The sequence below is a fragment of the Gopherus evgoodei genome, chromosome 4 (assembly GCF_007399415.2).
Source record: "Gopherus evgoodei ecotype Sinaloan lineage chromosome 4, rGopEvg1_v1.p, whole genome shotgun sequence".
In the NCBI taxonomy this organism is placed as follows: Eukaryota; Metazoa; Chordata; order Testudines; family Testudinidae; genus Gopherus; species Gopherus evgoodei.
The window spans coordinates 107591170-107613275 of record NC_044325.1 but is presented as its reverse complement, the minus strand read 5'-3'; the positions used below and the strand labels follow the sequence as shown (position 1 = coordinate 107613275).

Below are 22106 nucleotides of genomic sequence, written 5' to 3'. Positions count from 1 at the left end.
GAGAACTCAGGTGTTTCCATTAGCTCATTGCAGGTCCCTCTCTCAGCAGTCAGTGCCTTCCTTCCTCCAGTACATGGGGGTTCTGTTTTTACTAGTCCAATAATGATTAGATTCCTAAAGGGCTTAGTCAGGACCTTCCTTCCAGTGGTCAAGCCTACACCTCAGTGGGACCTCAATCTCATCCTGTCAGTATTTACCAGACCACCATTTGAATCTTTGGCCATGTGCTGGTAATGACTCTCCATTTCCATGAAGGTTGCATTTTTAGTTGCTATTACTTCAGCTAGAAGGATGAGTGAGATGGGAAAACTTATGGCTGACCAGGGCCGTCTCTACAGTTTTTGCCGCCCCCAGCAGCACACCAAATTGCCACCGCGGAGGGCGGGGGCAGTCCGTGTGCCCTTAGGGCGGGCGGCAGGCGCGTTTCCGCAGTGGCGGCAATTCGGCGGCAGCTTCTATGTATAGTTGAAGCCGCCCCGGACAGTTAAACATAGAAGCTGCCACGGAATTGCCCTCATCGCGGAAACGTGCCTGCCACCCAAGGGCACACGGGCTGCCCCCGCCCTCCATGGCGGCAATTCAGCACGCTGCTTGGGGGCAAAACAAAATGGACTGCCGCCCCTTGCAGAATGCCGCCCCAAGCACCAGCTTAGAATGCTGGTGCCTGGAGCCGGCCCTGTGGCTGACACACCCGTACATCATTTTTCATAAGGGGAAGGTCTTCCTTTGTCTTAATCCTAAATTCCTCCCTAGCATAATTTCAGAATTCCAAGTCAATCAGCCTGTCCACTTACTGGTTTTCTTCCTAAAACCCCATGCTTCTATAGACAAGAAAATATTTCATTCTCTCAATGTCAGATGGGCCCTGGCATTCTACCTGCAAAGGACCAAACCAATCAGAAAATCACCATTATTTGTCACTGTGGCAGAAAGGTCACAAGAACAAGCAATATCTTCTCTGAAAATCTCTAAATGGATTTCCGGTTGTATTGTTGTTTGCTTCCAATTAGTGTGTGTCCCTCCCCCGGAAGGAGTAAGGACCCACTCCACAAGAGCACAAGCTGTTCTCCACAGCATCTCTCCAGGAGATATGAACATGTGCAGAACAGCTACCTGGAGCTCTATTCACACATTTACAAAGCTTTATGCACTAGATTAGGTCTCTGCTGCAGATGCAGCTATAGGGATTGCACTTCTTCAGGCTTTACTGAGTGCATCCTCACATCCCCCTCTGGTCTCAGGACTGCTTGTTAGTCACCCACATGTGGAATACACATGACGACCAGCCTCAAATAAGAAATGGAGGTTATGTACCTGTAGCTAGAAGTTGTTTGAGATGTGTGGTCTCTGCTGTATTCCACTACCCACCTTCTTTCCCCTCTCCTTCTGATCTTTTTTGAGTTGCGATTGAAAAAAGAAACTGTATGAGGGTGACAACTGTGGATATGCAGGCAAACAAACACCGTTTACTAAGAATCTCTGGATTCAAATGCATTGTGTGCGTGTGCCCATGTGTGGAATACAGATAGGGACCACCATCTTAAAAGAACTTACAGTTACAGGTGAATAACCTCCATTTTTTAGAGACAAAAAAAATTGTGATAATCCTCCCAAGTTTACTACTGCTGGAATCAGTACTATGCCTCTAGAATTGGAATTAACTTTCTTGAGTGCACTAAATCTAGAAGGTTAAGCAAATGCCAAATATACAGTACCAGCCTTAAAGGAATATGGTATAATAGTAGAGTGAGAGCTACAATAGGTGAAGTTTCCATTCTAATCTTCTGTCTTCAGATATTCCTGACTTTTTGGAATATTGGGCTAATATTTTTTCATGCTTGACCTCCACCTGAAAATTAATTCTTAAGGAAAAATTGAGCAAAATTTGTATTTTTTTTAATATCAACAGGACTGAAAAATATGTTTTTCATTGGAAAAAATTTAGCTTTATAATTTTTAGACAGAGCAACAGGAAAATGGGCTCAAGTTTGAAACTTCATTTTGAAACCCTAATGAGATTTAGAAAACAGACTGAGACTAAAGCACATCAGTTTGGTACTTTTAAGTTAGTTCATGCTTAATATCAGCGAGTCCTTAAATCAGTTCAAACTGGTTCAAAGCTAGGTCAGTTTTGTCTCCTAGACTGACATGGCCTTAACAGTTAGTTCTGAAAATGGAGAGTCATTACCAGATTCCTTCTGCTTAACTTGTGTCTTCCTGTTCTCAAGCAAAATACCTAGCCCCTTTGCTGTTCTCTTAAATTTTGGTTTTTGGAATGTTCTTTGCAGTTTCTGATCTAAGGCCTTATACCAGCTTAAATCAATCTAAAGCCTTGGATTGCCTTCAGATACATTGTTGCAACCTGTTTGATAGTCTTATGACTTTTGCATTATGGTAGCATGGCCAGTGTACCATTGTACTAGGTGTTGTACAAACATATGACATAGCTTGAAATCTAAGTAACGACAATATACAACAATTAGATAAAACAAATGGGGGGAAGCACAAGCACAATGCTGGGCAGGATCCAAAATGGTAGTCACAGCAAGCTAACTGCCTAACCGTTGACAAGGTTTTTTGTAAGCATGATGACAGAGAAGTTTTAAGGAGGGATTCAAAGGAGCATATTGAGATAGCATAATGAGGAGGCATGGGAGGGAACATGAAGGTGCTTATGAGAAGACTTTTTTTAAATGAGCAATCAAGATTGGTATAATTAGCAGACTAGAGGTAGTAGTGACTTCCTATGATTTCTAATAAAGTATAGAGAAGAGTGTAAATGTGACACTTATCACCCCAGTATTCATACCTTTTACACTATTGTAATAATCTGTGTATAAAATATGCCTTGAGCTATCATTTGAAAAATAACTCATTGATCATTAATATACTTATTAAGAGCTATGGATATATGATAGAATTATGACTAAAGTGTGTTTAAATCAGGTATGCCATGTTGGTTGGTAAACAGGCCTGCATCAGACAAAGGAATGTGTGTTAGCCACATAGGAGTTACTTTCAAAGTACTTTGAAAGACAATGAGAACATATTTACATATTGTGTAAATAGACTAGGGCTGTCAAGCGATTAAAATAAATTGCAATTAATTACACTGTTAAAGAATAACGGAATACCATTTATTTAAATATTTTAGATATTTTCTGCATTTTCAAATATATTGAATACAAAGTGTACTATGTTCAATTTATTTTATTTTTTATTACAAATATTTGCACAGTAAAAAATAAAAGAAATAGTATTTTTCAATTCACCTAATATGAATAATGTAGTGCAATCTCTTCATTATGAAAGTTGAACTTACAAATGTAGAATTATGTACAAAAAAACTGCATTCAAAAATAAAACTGTGTAAAACTTTAGAGCCTATAAGTCCACTCAGTCCTACTTCTTGGTCAGCCAATCGCTCAGACAAACAAGTTTGTTGACATTTGCAGGAGATAATGCTGCCCGCTTCTTGTTTACAGTGTCACCTGAAAATGACAATGGATGGTTGCATGGCACAGTTTTTGCTGGCGTTGCAAGATATTTATGTGCCAGATACGCTAAAGATTCATATGTCCCTTCATGCTTCAACTACCCTTCCAGAGGACATGCGTCCATGCTGATAATGGGTTCTGCTCCATAACGATCCAAAGCAATGCAGACCAATGTGTTTCTTTTCATTATCTGAGTTAGATGCCACCAGCAGAAGGCTGATTTTTCCATCACTGGTACTCCATAGAATTCCTCTCCTTCCCTCCATACAAACTTCCTACCATTTGGGGGCCCCTCTCATCAATTGATTCTTCAACAGGAGGCAAACTCTTTGCTACATCAGAGAGCAACAGAGAGCATCTCCCCCCTTCGCACTCCAGTACCAGGGGAGAGAGTTCTATTCCCCATAATTCCTAATCTCCAGAAAGGGCAGGGGATGGAGACCCATTCTGGATCTTTGGCAGCTCAACATCTGCATCAGAAAGCTGAAGTTCAGGATGCTTACACTGGCATCTATAATCCCTTCCCTTCAGGAGGTAGTGTGATACGCAGTTCTCCACATGAAAGACACATATTGTCATGTGGACATTAACATAGGAAGTTCCTGCTGTCTAGGGTTGGCCTGGGTTGGCATTATCAATTCTATGTCCTTCTCTTTGGGCTTGCGACGGTGTTCAACATGTTCGCAAATGTTTTCTTATTGGTGGTGGTCCAGATCAGGTATGGCAGCACCATTAAACCCCTGGCATCTGGACAACTGACTCCTTTAGGACAGTCTCACCAAGAAGTTTTATTAGTGATACGGTCCCTTCGATGCCTTCTCACCATGTTAGGGGTCTGTATAAACAAAGACAAATCCATTTTTGTCACCCACACAGACAATCCATTTTATAGGGATGTGACTCGATTCTACCTCTGCACAAGCTTTTAGGGTGACCAGATCACCACACTGAAATATCTGGACACATCTTCTTCTAGATTTAAATTAAAATGTTTGTCTGAAATGGAATATCAGCATTTTGATGGAATTTCAACTAAATACCTTTTTGAATCAGAATTTCAGTACAGCTCTAGTGTGAACTGTTCTGCTCCAAGCATAGCTGGGAAAAAAGATTCCATAGAAGTGACGCTTGCTGTTTAAATACTTGTTTTTCACAGTATTCCCAGTACAATCCTAGGAATAAAACTCTGAAATTACATTTTCTGTGTGGAATTCATCTCTGAAACTGAGCATTGTGCTATTGAAGTTGAATCTTTTAAAACTATAAACTTTGTCCTAAATATATTTAAGTACTACCTAAGACAAAAGTACAAACAATCTAAAAGTTATTATTTTACTTCACCTTGAAGATCCTTTTTATATATTTGCATAATAAGCATGGCTAAAGTTCATGAAAACGCTCCTTTTAAATTCATGAATTTAAAATCAAGACTAAAAATTTATATTATGTAAAGCAGCCTAGATCAAAAAAAAATGTTGTTTTGTTTTAAAACAGCTTTTATGGTGAAAAGCAGTACTAAGAGCAAATATTCATAATTGGTAAAATATTTCACTTTATATTGCACTGATTTTCAAAAAGTTATTATTACATGCATACTAATAAGAAGCAGATGTTTTAACATTTGCATGTTTGAAACTGAATCTGTTGTAAACTACTGATATTTGTTTGTGAGAGATGTTTTAAAAGTTTCCACTGTGTATGGGCTAGTACAATTGCATATGAAATCAAGAGGTATGGAATACTTCAATACAAAATACAAGCACTTTTTTGTGTTTTAATTAATCAAGCCTGAGTTTTTTATTGTGTCCTTTCTCTTGTATTCTGTGTAACTGCAGTTGATCAGTCCAGTACACTACCCCTTGAGAGAGAGCCTTGTACTTGTTTCATCCATTGCGTTTGGTTACTATGGCAGCAAAAAATGTTGAATAAAACCTCCACCAAAACATCTGGGATATAGAAATATAAACTTAGGCTATTTATTTTTCTGCCCAAAAGAGTAGAAGGTTTAATTAAATTAAAAGGTAGAAAGATTAATTTGAAGCTGTTTTGATTCAGTAACAGAAGGTTGTTTATGGCTTTTATATACAGGTTTTTTTTCTGTGGGTTAAATATTTGTATCTCTTTTAGGAAGACTGAATTAGCCATCTCATAGACATTAAACATTCTGGTTGCTGGTGAAAATGCTGCATTATTGGATTTTGTTGTTTTGTAAAAACAAGTGAGGTTTGCCAATAAATTCTTCGTAACCAATTAAATGTGCTCTCCATATAGATAGGAATGCAATCTAGGTATGATGGGGAATAGCATAGTGAGTCAGGAGATATTGTACCAAACGGTCTGCTTTCACAGGCTTTATATCGATTCACACTGGTCCAGAATGCCAACTGCAGCAAATGGCAGTTTTCCAAAAATGTGTGCCAAGTAAGGTGTAATCATTTGGATTAGCTAACCTTCTCCTGAGTATGTGCCTGTGTGTGTGTTTGTATGATGGGAGAGAAAGAGAACTGAAAAAGTAAGTTGAATAATATAGCACTGTTACTGCAGCGCAGCTGTTGTTGAATAATAGATATCATTAAACTCCAGTATAGGTGTGTTTGAACTGATGATGTTGAATATGGATTATGGCTTTCTTTACTTATTTGTAAAAGTAACTTTGTTTTTAACTCTGTCAATGTTAATATGCTTGAGTGTTCTAGACAGTAAAATGGGATTGCCTCTACATATATTTCCTTTTTATTTAAAATAGTAACTAGCTAAGGATGTCCTCTTTGTTAGTTGACAATTAAGAGACTTGCATTTGAGTGTTGTGTGCTGAATTGGGTTATGTTCTGGATTGATTTGGTTTTGATGAGCATGTAAATTCATCCTTGAAATGTCAGGTAGAAACTGATTAATCCTTTCTTTTCAGTTGTTCTCATTAGTCCTTATATAGTTGCAGGCAGTTTGGATCAACACACTGGTGGCTCACAAGCCATTATTTTAGCTGGAGAGTTATACATTTGTTTAAATATTAATCAACTGGCTATTTTTCAGAAAAGTTTCCAACAGGGACACAGAAAAATAAGTCTTTATTATTTTAAAGGAATTACTAAACTGACACAGGTACAGATTAAATATATGCTTTCTCTTTTATTCTCTCATGTTGTATTGGATTGACACCACATCCTGCTATTTTTTAATAACTACCTAGGATGTCTTAAAAGGTTTATGAATCATTGCCATGTAAACATTGGAAATAAAATGTTAATCATTCCAATACTGAGCTTTTCATTTTGTTTCGAGAGAGATTATGTGGTAATATAAACATCAAATGTCTCAGTTTAGCAAGGTGTTACCGTATTGCACAGTAAGCCTCTTTATACAATGCAGGAAGCGTAGTTTCCGGTAATTAGATTAAATTGAGTGAAACTATTGACTCTACTCAGATTTATCAAATCAAGCATGTCTATCAAATGTCAGTATTAAAAGAAAGTTTGACAAGTGTGCAGTGGTTTTTTGGTTAGGCAAATATACTTTGAGTTAAATCTTCAGAAGGACCTAGGTGCCTAAGCCTAATGTTTTGGTACCACTGGGATCCTCTGACCCTCCACTCAGCTTCTGTTTAACTTTGTACGCACCTAAATTTCTGCTGTTTAATGTTCTCATGGCATGTAAGTTTCTCACTGGTGTCTAATCCTAGGCATCTGGAAGCCTATCTCCCACCTAAACCCCATCAGGATCCTCAGATGGAGCATTGCAGGACCTGATCTGGTAGGCATTCTCCAAAGCACGTCTAAACTCACAAGTAGGAGGTGATGGTAGGGGTGTCTGCCTTAAACTTCTAGCTCAGTGGTTAAAACGCTCACTGTGAATGTGGGGAGACCCCAGTTCAATTCCAAATTTTGTCTGATGTGGAAAAGTGTCTCCCATTTCTCAGGAAAGTAGCCTAACTACAGGGCCATGGGATATATATGGGCTATAGGTAGGGATGTCTCAATCTCTCTTGTTGGAGTTGTTCCAGTGTGGTTAGGCTGTGGTTAATTCCACTCACCTGAGAATTGGGAGACCTCAATTCAAATCATTTCTGAAGATTAGGCAGAGGGGGGGAATTGGACCTGCATCTCCCACATCAACGGTTTGTGCTCTAAGTTGAGCTAAAAGTTTATAAGGGAAGAGAAGGCAAAAGAAACCAGATTAGACTTTTTCTTGGGATTTCACAGTACAGTCAGGGAACTGCAGCCTGAAAGCAAACCCGTCAGAAAGGAGAAAGATGCAGAAAGGACCCAAGACAGTTGATTATTGGGGTGCTGGAGCCAAGAGGGGGGATCATTTGCTGGCCCATAGAGTGGGACTACAGGTACAATTACCCTGTATTGTGACACACAATGCCTAATCTAAAGGTATTGTTACCATGGGAGAATGGTCAAGTTAGATTTTATATGTGTGTGTGAGAGAGAGAGAGTGCGCGCATGCACAGCTGGCCAACTGTCATGGATGGTGGGTATCATAGGCTAGGGAAGGCTGTGCCTTCCCAAACAGCCATACGTTGTCCTGCTCACATTCCACCCCCAGGCCTCCTCCTGCTTCCTGCTCTGGCCACTCTTCCCAGAGCCCCTGTGCAGTGGCTCGGGCTGGTGCTGCTGGTGGGGACTGCTCACCCAGTGCTCTGGGGCTGGGTGGGGTGTCTGGCTGGGGCTGCACTGCTTACCCTCTTGGCACTCGAGGGCTGGGGCTGCACTGCCTGCCTGCCCGCCCGGGCTCCGGGGCTGAGCTGCACCGCCTGCCCACTCAGCACTCTAGGGCAAGGAAGGGGCAAGGTCTTGGCTGGAAGGGGTGGGGCTAAGGGCTAGCCTCTCCCACCCAGCAGTCCACGTGCCACTCATGCCAACCATATTTATTCCATGGCTTTCCCAGTGTTTAAAATTCCTAATTTGTGATTTGGGTTAAATTTTGGATTTTTTTTAAAGCCCCAAACTGTCATAGAAAACGAGATTTATTTCTTCAAGGCCCAGCCAATTTCCTGAGAGATGCCCACTCTCTTTGTAAATCTTGTATTTTATTTTTAGTTGCTATCTTGGTGCTCTTAAATCTAGTGCTTTAAATTATTTTGGATGAACATGTGTTGAAATGCAGGAAACCTTAACATCTTTACTGGAAATAGGCTGGAGTATCCTGCTAGGTACAAGGACTAGAAAAATGAGAGTGAGGAGTATGGAAAAAGACAAGTTCAAATTAAGCCTAAAAAAAGATTCAGAGGTACGGAAAGGTCAACTAAGGTCTGCAATCTCCAGGTTCTGTAAAAAGTACCTTAGAAGGAGGAGAATAGGGAATCTAATGAGAAGCAGAAAGTAAAGGTTAATGATTCACAAGAGGGTAAGGCAAAATTGTTTGTATATATAGAACATCTCACAACTCCCTGCTAAAACTGGACACTAAAGCTGACAAAATACTGGAAAAAGAGGTATCTGCAAGGCAAGCAGAACAGACTGGGAGATCAAGCTGTCAGGCATACAAGACAGGCAGAGGTTGTAAAGGCTGCATGAAGCTTACAGAGATTATTTTAAGGGCTCTAAAATCCTCTTCTTCCCAAACCTGACCGTACTTACAAAGGCTAGAGAGAAGGGCTTGATGTCAGGCATTTGAAACAGAGGGAATCAATGTTGCATTGTTATTTCCTCCAAGCTTAATTTAAATTACATGTTCAGAAATAGTCTCTCTCTTTTGGGACTTCAAATCAACTGAGAAACTGTTGGACAGGTAATCATTCAGGATGGAATAATTGGTGTAATTTAGAGCTGATGGTGGCTGACCTCTTGTCTTGAATGAACACCTTGTGGCAGACTGCTCTGATGGCAAACTGTTTTCCTCTCATTGTTTGCTGTTTTGTATGAGTGATAATGCTCAAAATGCTTCTGTTCCCTGTTGTACTTAGTATTTGACTGACTATCTCTGGCAGCAACGTTTAGAGTGAGTAATTTGCCAAAGTTTTTATGTAAATTTTACTGCATGCATTTTAAGGTTAGAGTGGGAGAAATTCATAGATTGTCATTAACTTGTTTGCACTTGTTAATGATTTTTGTTGTAATTGTGGGTGTGTTTACAAAGCAACTAGACACCTCTTGCCACAAGCAAATGCAGACATATTTGTGCATTTGAAATATCTTACTTTTTTTTACTGAAGGTAAAGCTATGAAAATAGATCCTTTGGCTTCTACACACAGAGTAAACCATTGGACCAAATCGAATAGAAGTAGCTGTGTGTGCTCATCTTGGATTGGTATATGACTGTTGTGCAGAGTAAGAAGTGTAGATTTCTCATGAGGAATAGATTTGGTAATAAATATCTGTAAGGAGTTCTTCCTCTAGGGTGTTGGCTTTTTGTTTTGTCCTTCAGGGACATGTCCATTGCATTCAATGATACATTATAAATATTAGTCATCTTCTCTCTCTAGGTAATGCAGAGGATCTGGTCCTTCATTTTATTAATCAGATTGTATTATTCTGTGTGGGCATAGGGGTCTGCCCTTGTGAAACAACTTGCAGCATCGGGACCTATGAAAGCATAGCACTTAGACTTTCAGCTTCTTAATGAAATACAGACTGTATGACAATCAAGTCTGAAATAATGTTTTGCTGAGAAAATTCCACAGAATTTTAATATGCACCCTTTGAGGATAACTTTTAATTTTCCAGACTAAAATAATATATTTATCAAATATTTTATTGATATTTTTCCTTCAACTTATCTGTTACTATCTGTATACTTTCTTTGAATTCTCTTTCTCTCCAGTTGAATAAAATTAGCTATTCCTCTCCTGCTTTAGCTGCTTCAGCTTGAACATATGACATGCCATGATAAATTGAAAAGAATTATACCTGTTGAGGCGGGTGGCATGGATTTCTTGCTGATCATGGATACAAGAAGCTGAACAAGAAGAACAAGAAGCTGTTTTCTCTTTTTAGATTGTCTTTCTGTGTGTTTGTGTTATACCTTTACAGTGAAATCCTCATCCTCAAGTCAAGTATACCTTTTAGACTAATCTCCAGGTCGTCTAATTTGTAGGACCAATATATAATGTAACTATATGTAGCACAGGCATTCACTGAGCTTGACAGCATTGTGAAAGCAAAATATTTCTCATGTTAAAACATTTGAGAACAATGTTAGAAAAATAATCCTTAGCTTTGACATAACACTTTTCACCAGCAAAGCAATCTTTATAATTTGTTAGAAAAATCCCATGTCATTCACTATGTACAGTATCATTTTATGCTTCTAGTATCGTTAGATATTGAAGAACTGGATCATCTTGTTCTGCCATTTTCTAGTCTAGCACAGCAGAGATTATGCTTGACCACTTGCACCAGTAATTCTGTCTTTAGAAAATTAAAATAGAATTTCCTTTTAAACCATGATGATTCCATGTTTTCTAGTCTTGACCTGATTGTGTCTTTAGTGTGTTTGTCTTTTTACCCTGGAAGGAATAGGTTACTTAAATACTTGCTTTGCCTGGAAGTGTATATGTAATATATATGTGGTTAATGGTTAGCTAATGATTATCTATGTATATTTCAGCTCCTTTTTACAGACATTAAAAAAATGTTACAGTGTGTGGAATAGTGTACTGTTACTTTTTTGTTACTAATAAAGAATTATGAACCACTGAATACCATTGGCAATATCTTCTTAGAAAAGACCCATTACCAAATAATGGGTGTTCCGGTTGATCCTTTAAGTGTGTGTGTGTATATAAAAAAGCAAAAGCTGATTATTTAAAAATACTTTTTTTTTCTTTTCTAGGCAGAATTCACACATGTCCAAGCAACAAGTAAACCAAAGACCCTCAAGCATGGTCAGTGAAACATCTACTGCAGTAACTACATCCACTGTAGATACAAAACCTGGCTCCAAGGTAAGATAAAAGTCGTATAAGTTGGTCTAGTGGTAAAACCCTGGATCCCTTGAAGTCAAGGGGAATTTTGTTACTGAATTCAGTGAAGCCAGGTTTTCACCCTGGAAGTCTAATAATGAGTTTCCTGGGAATGTCGATATCTTCCACCCATGCAAAATTGGGAAAAAACTAGATTGACTAAATAAGCTTTGGACAGCTCAGAAGCCCCCAAGTAGATGACAATTTTAGATGAGTATTTGAAAATTATTGATGATATGAAATGCAGAGTTTGAGAGGTTCGTAAGGGGTGGAAGTATGTGTAAGTAATACTGGTATTCCCACAGGTCATATGATTGTCCAAAGCACTTCAAAATCACCTGCAAAATAGTGGAAATTTTAACTTGGTCTTCCACTTAATTTCCGTTTGGTTACCATCACTTCCTCTTCCTTTATCTTAGGCACTTCTCCACTTTAGCCTCAATTATCATTAGTGCTTGCACCACTACTATATTTGGAACATTTAGATTACAAAAATAATAGAAAAAATCAACAGAATATGGCAAAAATGATCATCTTTCTGAGGGCACAAAATATACCTGTGCTTTACTTTAGTAAACCCAAACTTACTTTAGTTGCATCTCCAAGACTACAGTAAATTAAAAAATAGAAGATGAAGGGGAGGGGGAAATATGGCTGTAAGGAAGCAAAAATAATAGAAGAGCTAGCTAAGAAATATAAATGAAGCCTTAAATTTGTCTGTGGCCTTTTCACTTCTCAAACCTTCTTCATTGGGAAGGTGTAAAATCTAAGTATCTAAGTCAGTGATATTCATACCTCAATGGTTCAGGACCAAAATTTGCTATCAGCATTACCCAAAAGAGCCACAATATTGTGAATTCATTGTTTCATTTACACACTAAAGAGTCACTTGTGGCTCACAAGCCGCACTCTGAGTATCGCTGATCTAAGTCAAAGAAGAAAAGGTTTTGCCAAATTGATTGTAAAGAATGCTTACTGAGTTAACCTCTTTGTTAATATGGCATCAGCTGAAAACTTGAGTTGTGTTGTTTTATTTTTCTTGGCTTATTACTAGGGATAAGTAAGTCATTCAATGAAAAACTCAAAAACACTTTTTAGATCCAGAGTGTAATAATGCAGTTACAGGTTACTAGATCAATGCACATGTTCTCATATGGCAGTCGTTAGTATTACATTTAAAGCCAAACGTGTTAACAATAAAAGTATACTAATAGATGGATTTTTCATCTTAAAATAGTAAGCTTAAATGTCCACTTGAGGTACATGGTAAATTCTTTCAGTCTCAGTTGCGAATACTTACATGTTGATATTTATTTATTTATTAACTTCCTTATTATGATTTTTTTAAATGCCATTTAATTTTTTAAATTTTGCTTTTGTTGATTATGGTAGAGACAATTATTGACACTGCCAAAATTGACAGACTTAACAGTTTACCTAATGTAAGTAACTTTGGTGTGTAGAACTCTGTTATAAGGTGAGAAGGAGACATTTCTCTCCCCCTTCTCCAGTTTGCCAGTAAATGATGTCCAACATCACCTTACAACATCCTTCAGTCTTTCTCTTTGCCCTATGAGGAATTCTACTACAGTTCTGTCTGCATCCTAGAGATGAGATGAGCCTGCATGCTCTTGGCAGCCTACCAGGTGCAGCATTTCTCTCAGTGCAGCAGCATGAGCTCTGGAGCAGAGCTGGGCGAATTGGTTGGGTGGAATCTCTTCTGCTTTTTGTGCTTCTCCAATAAGATTTACTGAAGTCCTCTTTACTCTAAGTCCTTTTTACCTCACCTTTGCTTTGCCCCACAGAGATTCTTACTTATCATCGGGATCTTCTCCCTTGTGGAACCTTTTGCTTCCAATAATCTACTTGTCTTCAGGAGGAGGGGGAACAACACGACGTCCAAGGTCTTAACAGAAGCTCATTTCCACTCTTACTCAGAGCTATACTTAATTATTCCATGCATCCCTAGCAGTTCAATCACTCCTGCTCCTCCACAGACTCAGAAGTGGACATTTTTGGCTATCTCCCAAACAAACAAAGATTGTCTTCCCCCTTCGCAAGGATCACTTGGGCAGTACTGAGCAGCAATGAGAATCTCTGGACAAGCGTTAGAGCATTCCAAATTAATGTAAAGATAAGACACTGAGTATCATATTATACTGTCAGAAGAACATAAGAATGGCTATACTGGATCAGAGCAATGGTCCATCTAGCTCAGTATCCTGTCTTCCAATGGTGACCGGTACCAGGTGCTTCAGAGGGAATGAACAGAACAAGGCAATTATTGAGTGATCCATTCCATGTCATCCAGTCCCAGCTTCTGACAATCAGAGGTTTAGGGACACCCAGAGCATGGGGTTACATCCCTAACCATCTTAGCTAATAGATGTTGATGGACCAGTCCTCCATGAACTTATCTAATTCTTTTTTGATCCCAGTTATATTTTTGGCCTTCACGTCCTCTGGCAATTAAATTCTTCAGGTTGACTGTGTGTTGTATGAAGAAGTATTTCCTTATGTTTACAGGGAACATACAACATAACCTGTCAAACATAACTTGCTGTCTACTAATTTCTTTGGGTGACCCCTATTTCATGTGTTGTAAAGGGATAAATAACAGTTTCTTCTTCACTTTCTCCACACCATTCATGATATTATAAACCTCTATTATATCCCCCCTTAGTCATCTCTTTTCTATGCTAAACAGTCCCAGTCTTTTTAAATCTCTCCTCACATGGAAGCTGTTCCATACCCCTAATAGTTTTGTTGCCCTTCTGTACTTTTTCCAATTCTAATGTATCTTTTTTTTTAGATGAGGTGTTCAAGGTACAAGATGTACCATGGATTTATGGCATTATGATATTTTCTGTTTTATCTATCCCTTTCCTAATGGTTCCTAACATTGTTAACATTATTGACTGCCACTGCACATTGAGCAGATGTTTTCAGAAAACTGTTCACAATGACTCCCAAGATCTTTCTTGAGTGGTTACAGCTAATTTAGACCCCACTGCTTTGCATGTATCATTGTGATTATGTTTTCCAATGTGCATTATTTTGCATTTATCAACACTGAATTTCATCTGCCATTTTGTTGCCCAGTTGCCCAGTTTTTAAGTTGGAAAAGTTGGACACCAACACTGTTATGATTCAGATGAAATTGGAACAGCATTTCGTACTGATATGTTGATGATAATGGGAAGCTGACTTTCCTCCACTAGTTACTTAATTAAATACTATTGCCAATACATGTGTGCCTTTGAAGAGTGCTAGAACTATTTAATTACTGTATAAAAAATATGAAACGATGCCTCAAGTTATTTGTAGACTGAGTGATGTGACTCTAGTACAGTATGTTTAGTACTATTGTAATGTGCTTCTTTTCAGGTTTTAAAATCTGGCAATAAAGTTCACAGCTTTGGAAAGAGGGACCAGTCTATCAAGAGGAACCCTAATGTTCCTGTTGTGGTGAGAGGCTGGCTACACAAACAGGTGTGTGAGAGATGATATATTTCTCTCTTAGTATTGCGGAATGTGGAACAGAATATATCAGATAGCTATGAAAACTTTTTAGATAACAGTAAAAGAATTGAAGTGCCTGAATTTCAATTTTGTGGAACACCTGACGCTCCCATTGACTTCAGTAGAGAGTTTGCTTGCTCAGCACCGCTAAAAGTCAGGCACTGAAGCTTTCAATAGAGGTTTGATTTGAACATGGAAAAAATGAGAGAAACGCTATAGTACGGTTTAAATGTGGAAGCCACAACTTTATTTTAAACTGCTGCCTAACTCTGGTAACCACTGCACACTACATGGCAGGGTTATTCCAATGTGGCTCTCAACTGACACTGATGACCCTACTGTTCATAAATCTGAGTATGATTATAAAGGACTGCCCATGGATTCTGACTCAAAGCCAGAGTCCTGACTTCTTCCCATCTTCCACTGTAGAAGTAGGAGGGATAAGATAAAGGGAGCCACAAGCTGAGCGAGACAGAGGCCAGCCCTCTCATCATGTATTACCATACCAGGACTGTTGCCTGAGCAGCCCACTCTAGGTTACAGGGACTTTAGTCAGATCTTTTTTAACCCACCACTCACACTGGAATCTGCCAGCGTTGCAGCATTTGTAACCTAAATTCTCCAGAACAAGACCTCCTGGATGGCATAGTAAGTGGAAAAAAAAATCCACACAGCAGTTTGCCAGTTTTGCCATATGAACAAATTCCCTTCCATGCCCTACACTGCTGATCAGCCTAGCCCCCACCATCACTGGAGATCTATCAGTTAGATTAAAAGGCGGCGAAGATGGGAGCCTTTGACGGCTAACCTCTCTAGGTAATAAACTGTATCAACCCATGATCCTCACATTCCACTACCAGCAAAAGGGAGCTAGTATCCTGGCCCCGGTAGCACCCACAATGCCTAGTAGCAGCTGCAGTGGACGGGCCAGGCCCCAATAGTCTGGATCATATAGGCCTTTTCCTTTTGTTCCAGTATGGAACTGACCGTTTTGTTCTTTGTAACTTATAAAATCTTATCTTAAATCAACAATCCACACATGGTTAAGAAGTGTCAATTCATCCTGAAATGTATTGACAATGTTCAAAACCCCTTTCTTTCCTAAAACATTATTTCATACAAAAAAACTGAATTGTAATTGCTTTTCAAATCTCTGTGCTATATCTGATAAAACATACTCTGTTTAAAATCTTGTCAACTGCTTAAGGCCTTGTAGGCTATAGTGTATTCTAAATAGATTTTTTAAGTTACCTTGAAGGTTAGTGACAAAATCTTCTAGGAAGTGTGTCTTAGCCTTTTTGGGTTTTCTATGAATGTTGTCTCTTGATTTATTTACAGTTTTTTATGCTTTTCTGTGCTGTTCCTCTAAGTTTTCCCATTTCACTCTGCGTATATGCTGATACTCATCTCTGTCAAGGAGCAATCCTTGGAATGAGTATCACTTCCTGTTACACAATTAATTATCCTAATTACCTGCTAGATCTGTGAGGAAAATATATGGTAGCTACCCATACTGCGCAATCCATGTACCCTTCAGATTTTAGGTTACTTAGAGAATAAAAACAATTTTTTTGAAAATTGTCCTAGATAGCATAGGGAAGATTTATCCTGTAACTAGATATTAGCCTTGATGATTCTATCATTGCATAATGTTTCTTCAAGTACAAGTAAAATATTTATTTTTATATTTATTAATATTGTATTTTGGGACATCTGTGGTAATCTGTTAATTAGTAGAGCACTGTCAGAATTAGATAATAAAACCGACACTATATGAGTTTTTATCTGAACTGAAAGAAATTATATTACATTTGTTGGTTTTGCAGGATAGCTCTGGAATGAGATTATGGAAAAGACGATGGTTTGTGCTGTCTGATTATTGTTTGTTTTATTACAAAGGTGAGTAGACAATGTAGTGGTTTTGAGAGTTTCATGAAACTGAGGCCATTGTGAAAAATGTGCTAATTTGTGCCTCAGAACTCTTTAGAGCTCAAAAAACTGTTAAACTTTTACACTGCTGTTTAGCCTTGAAACAATTGTTTAACATTAAATTGTGACTCAAACCCTCATTAGAAAGCAACATTACTGTTTGCTTGCTTGCTTGTATTGGTTTGTCACACTTATTGGAATATAAGTTATGAGGATAGTACTTCCCTAACTCACATAGATGTTGAGATTAAGTACATTGTTTGTAAAGTGCTTTGAAATATTTGGAAGGTTTTATAGAAGTGCAAAGTATTATTTATTCATATTTATGACTATTGTTTCTCTATGTAGTGCCAATAGTAATGACTGTTCATTAACTATAGTAATTATTTGGCTGGATGTAAGAATCATTGAGTGAAATTGTTTTAGATTATCAAAATGGTCTATTCTGGCCTTAAAAACAAATCTAAGAATGTTTACTATATATTGATCTGAGAACATTACACACATGAGTGAGTAAAAAGGCAGGAAGGAAGAAGAAACAGGACAACATGGGTGGCCAGTCCCCATGGATGGGGCCTTACTAGGAATGGATCTAGAGGAGAGTCTAAGTAGAGACAGTGGGCCCTTGTTGCCTCAGTGGATTTTAAAGGAAGGCTGAACAAAGACTGTCTCTCTGCTTTGTCCCTCTTTAACTCATTGTCACTTTGGTGGCCTTCTTTTCCATCTTCCCATGTTTCTGCCCTTTGGTCACTAAAGGGACATCATCAGGAGCTTTGTTCTGGAATTTTATTCTTCTGACTAAAAGATAAGGGGAAAAGTTTGGTTGGCTGGAAGAATTCTGGTAGCATTACTTCATATAATAAGCACTTGTTTTCTCCACTTGTTGGTACTGTTATTGGTATATGTTAGGGCAGCGGTTCTCAACCTTTCCTAACTACTGTACTCCTTTCAGGAGTCTGCAGCTCAAGCCCCACCACCCAGGGCTCAAGCCCGAGCCCACCACCTGGGGCTGAAGCATATAATTTAGTTTTGCGGGGCCCTGGGCAATTTCCTTGCTTGCCACCTCCTAATGCCAGCCCTGCACTTGTGACCCTCCTGGGGGGTTGTGTGCCCCAGGTTGAGAAACACTGATCTGGATGAGTTGATGTATGCTGTGGAAGACCTCTGCGTATCCCCAGGAGTATGTGTACACCTGATTGAGAACCACTGTGTTAGGGAATATGTTTGTTTACACCTGTTGAAGAAGTGCCCTGAATCATTTTGATTTTTCTTTCATTCAATAGACAGCAGAGAAGAAATTGTTTTGGGTAGCATACCATTGCCTAGTTATGTAATATCTCCTGTTGGACCTGAAGATCGCATAAACCGCAAGTATTCCTTTAAGGTACAATTAATAAATCACAGAGCTTATGATTTATGTTCAACAGTAAATACACTATATATTTAAAAACCATTTAGAGGAAACGGTAACTATCTCCATTTTTAAATAATTGTAAAAATGAATGTTTTGTTTTTTACATCATATCTACTTCACACATACTTACAATGGTCCATATTTCTTTCTTGGATCTAATAGTTTTATCATAGTTCATTTTTCTGCTATGCTATAAGTTTCCCTGTTGCTTTAGTATGTGCCTGTGGTTAATGATCTTCTGTCTGTAAAATATCAGAAAATAAAACTGGCAAACCTTATCAATACTTATAAATAGAGAGAAATACTGACTTTTCCCCCCATAGAATGTTTTCCTTCACAGTGGATGGGGATGACTTATTTTTTTTGCAATAAAATCACCACTAAGTGTTGATAAGGAGAAGAAATGACAGTGCCATGACTTTAGTTGCTTTGTTATATAATGCATTGTGGCAATTAAACTTCTCATTTATTTTCTCCGCAAAAAATGGATAATTAGTGTGGCCTCTATAATAGTTCCAGAGAATTAATTTCCTCCTTTTATCTCTTAACTCATGATGTAATTTCCTCATCTTAGGGAAGAAGAACAGCCACCTTTATCTACTTGAAGTCTTGAAGCTATAGTTGTTTAAGGTTCTACTTAGAACAACATTTTAATTTTGCCTTCCATGTAGTTAAGTACATCTATTATTTTGATAAGGAGTGTTCCTTGTTAAAATTCTATGTTGAATGATTTATGGTTTGCTCTAGCTATTTATTGCTCTTTGAAATTACAACAAAAAAAAATAAATCTATTCTTGGTAATGGAAAAGCCTGCTTCCAGCTCACTACATGTCTGAGCACATGCATTAAGGCAAATTATAGAGGCTTCAATGCAGGTTATATTTTTAAAATATACAGATATTTGGAACAGAACATGACACATTGAATCCATCAAAGTAAATTACAAGCATTAATCATGCACAGTTTCATCAAGTGGTATGCAAATGATGTTCTAGAAAGAAACTTTTTTCCATCTGTTTTGCCTTATGAAAATTACAGAAAGATTTAGCTTTTAAATCTACCCACCCAGAGCTTTTTCTTTCTTCTTGATTTGTGGGTTTTAGCAATTCAGATTGCCTGTTGCTGATCTCAGGTTTATTTTCTGTGGAAAATGAAATGAAACTGATTTGTTTGTTTAAATGAATGTTTCTTCAAGTAGTGTCCCTATGGGTGTTCCACTTCAGTTGCACATGTGCCTTTGATTGGCGATTTTCAGTAGCAGTGCCTGTTAGAAGCTCATGTGCCCTTTACCAAGGATACATAGAGTTGCAAAGGCAAACCATCCTCAGTTTCTTCTCAACCACCCCACAACTTGAGACAGCGCATCTAAAATACCCACTTCAGCTTTGCCTTGACTTCTTAATTTAGCTTATTTAGTTCTTTTGATAATTGTACTACTTTAGTTATAACTTGGGCATTCCTGTTTAATTCCCTGCTGTTCTGAAAGGTTTGCTTTTGGGGGCATTATCAGCTTGTCATGTTGGTGTCCCTGAGATTCAAGCACTGCCTTACCTGCTGGGAAGCTGTCCTGATCAGTAACAGACATTCTATGTATCCATTGTTTGGGAGACACTCACATCCCAGCTAAATTCAGTTCAGTTCAGCTTTTAAAGGCAGATCTCGTAAAAAGTGGGAGATTAAACTTTGGCTCCTTATGTTGGCGTGCTCCCTCCTCCGATCTGCCTCAGATACAGGCCCAGATCCCCCCTGCCCCCCAAGACATCAGCCTCAGAGTGAGCATCATGCTCCGTTGCCCTTAGTACCTAGGTCTTTGCAGGATAAGAGCACATCAGAGATTCTAAACGCTGCTACATCTAGGAAGTCTGTAACATCATCAAACTTTTCTTTACCACCTCTAGTACCTAAACAGGTGATCCAGACTGCAACATTGATACCTCTACACAGCTAGACATGTACATCTAGACAGATACTACCACCAACACCTTCAGTATCAACATTGTTTACTGTGGAGCCCTGTCTAATCCAGATGCAGATTCATGCACAAGAAGTTCAGATTCTACAAGGACTTGTAGTGTCTGATGAGCCAGAGTCTCCACTATGAATGGGTATCTAACAGAAGTCAGTATTGAGATTTGCAGGATCTCTGAGGCCTTACCTTTTTCTGGAACCTTCTGGTTCTATGATACCATTCCATCAAGCAGACAGTGATCTGCTCCTCCTCTATACTATACTGCGGACACTTCTTTAGAATCCTGTAGTGATGCGGGACTCACCCCTGCGGCAACTCCTGCTGGTTGACTCTGGGAATTAGCTCATCCAGCCTCCGGAACACTCTCTGCAGGCTGGTGTCCCACTGCTGCTTGGCCCCCATGTCCCTGCCGGTGCCCCTTGTCTTTGGGGTGCTGCCCCCCTGGCAGTATACCCCTCAGTCTCTGGGTCTCCCCTCCCTGGGGAACTCCCACCTGCTATCCCCACCTCGCCTCAGTCATAGGCTACTGCCAGTCACCAACTCGCCCCCGTGCCCTGGGGCAGACTGCAGTGTCAGCCACTCATCATAGGCAAGGTTAAGTCTGGACCTGCTACCTCTCTCTGCAACCCAGTGCCTTTATGGGGCCTTGGACAAGGCCCTGCAGCCTGGGGAGTTGCCATCCTGGAGCTCCCCAGCCCCCCTGGCCTTTCCCTAGCCCTGCCTCACTCTAGCACCCTGAGCTTCCCAGCAGCCAGGCCCTTCTCTCTCTGAAGGCAGAGAGAGACTGCATGTGCTTTTGGCCCACTGCTGTCTTATAAGGGTCAACTGGGCCCTTATTAAGACAGTTTCGGCCTGATTGGGGCATGGCAGCCAGCTGAGGTTGCTTTACCCAATCAGCCCCGCTTTTCCTTCCCTGCCACAGCCCTCTCCCTGGGCTGTTTTAAGCTTTTTAAGGCAGGAGCAGGTGACCATCCCGCTACAATTCCCATATCGCTGTACAGGGATCTCCTACTTACCACCATAGAGACATCTTTCCAGGCACCTTATCTGAGAAAAAGCCCAAAGGGCAAGAGAATCTCTTGCCCCTTCTCCTGTGTATTAGCAGCATTGGATGCATCCCCCTCTACCTTATGGTCCTCAGTGGCCATATTGGGTCCCATGGGCAACCTTCCATCAGCAATATTGAGGGGTATTAGCTTCTCCTGTGGGGAATATTGTGAAAGGCAATTGCGTGCTCCGTCTCTCCCTCTTAAACAACCACAACTTCGTGAGGAGCTTTTTGAAGAGCAAGAGACTAGAATGGATAAGGATGTGACACCACAAATTCATATCTCTTCATCTTCTCCAGACGTAGTTGTGATGCCTCCTCCACTCTCTTATGCCAAAGATTTTAAACAGTTTTAGGAGCTGACTAAATAGATAGCTGCCTTGCTTCAGATCCCATTGAACAAGTTCCAAGAGTCACAACATAAGCTCTTGGATATACTCCACCTGGCAACTTCTCACTGAGTAGCTTCGCCAGTAAAAGAGATTCTGCTGGATCCTGTCAAAATGATCTGGTAGACTTGAGCAAGCTGATTAAAAGTACTATGTTCCTCCAAAGACTTCTGAGTTTTTTTATTTTCACACTCTTCTCCGAGTTCTTTGGTTGTGTGAAAGCTGTTAATGAGTATGGTAAACAGCACCACACTGAATCCTATGCCATATAATAACATCAGAAGCATCTTGACCTCTTTGGGCTTAAAAACTACTCTTCCTCGACACTGCAGTTTAGAATAGCAAATTATCAGGCTCTGATGGCAAAGTGTGATCAGACCAATTACAGCAAATTAAACACTTTTATTGATCATCTTCTCCCAGATCAT

General features: G+C 39.3%; 1 protein-coding gene across 3 annotated transcripts in view; it reads left to right on the top strand.

Annotated features, from left to right (window-relative positions):
• The window catches only part of PLEKHA7 (pleckstrin homology domain containing A7), a 289322-nt gene that overhangs the window by 178749 nt on the left and 88467 nt on the right, over positions 1 to 22106 (top strand). For all 3 annotated transcript variants that reach the window (XM_030560483.1, XM_030560481.1, XM_030560480.1), the window contains exons 5-8: positions 11278 to 11389; positions 14795 to 14899; positions 16756 to 16828; positions 18142 to 18242. In XM_030560483.1, coding sequence (XP_030416343.1) covers positions 11278 to 11389; positions 14795 to 14899; positions 16756 to 16828; positions 18142 to 18242 — 391 coding nt within the window. The remainder of the gene's footprint in view (positions 1 to 11277; positions 11390 to 14794; positions 14900 to 16755; positions 16829 to 18141; positions 18243 to 22106) is intronic.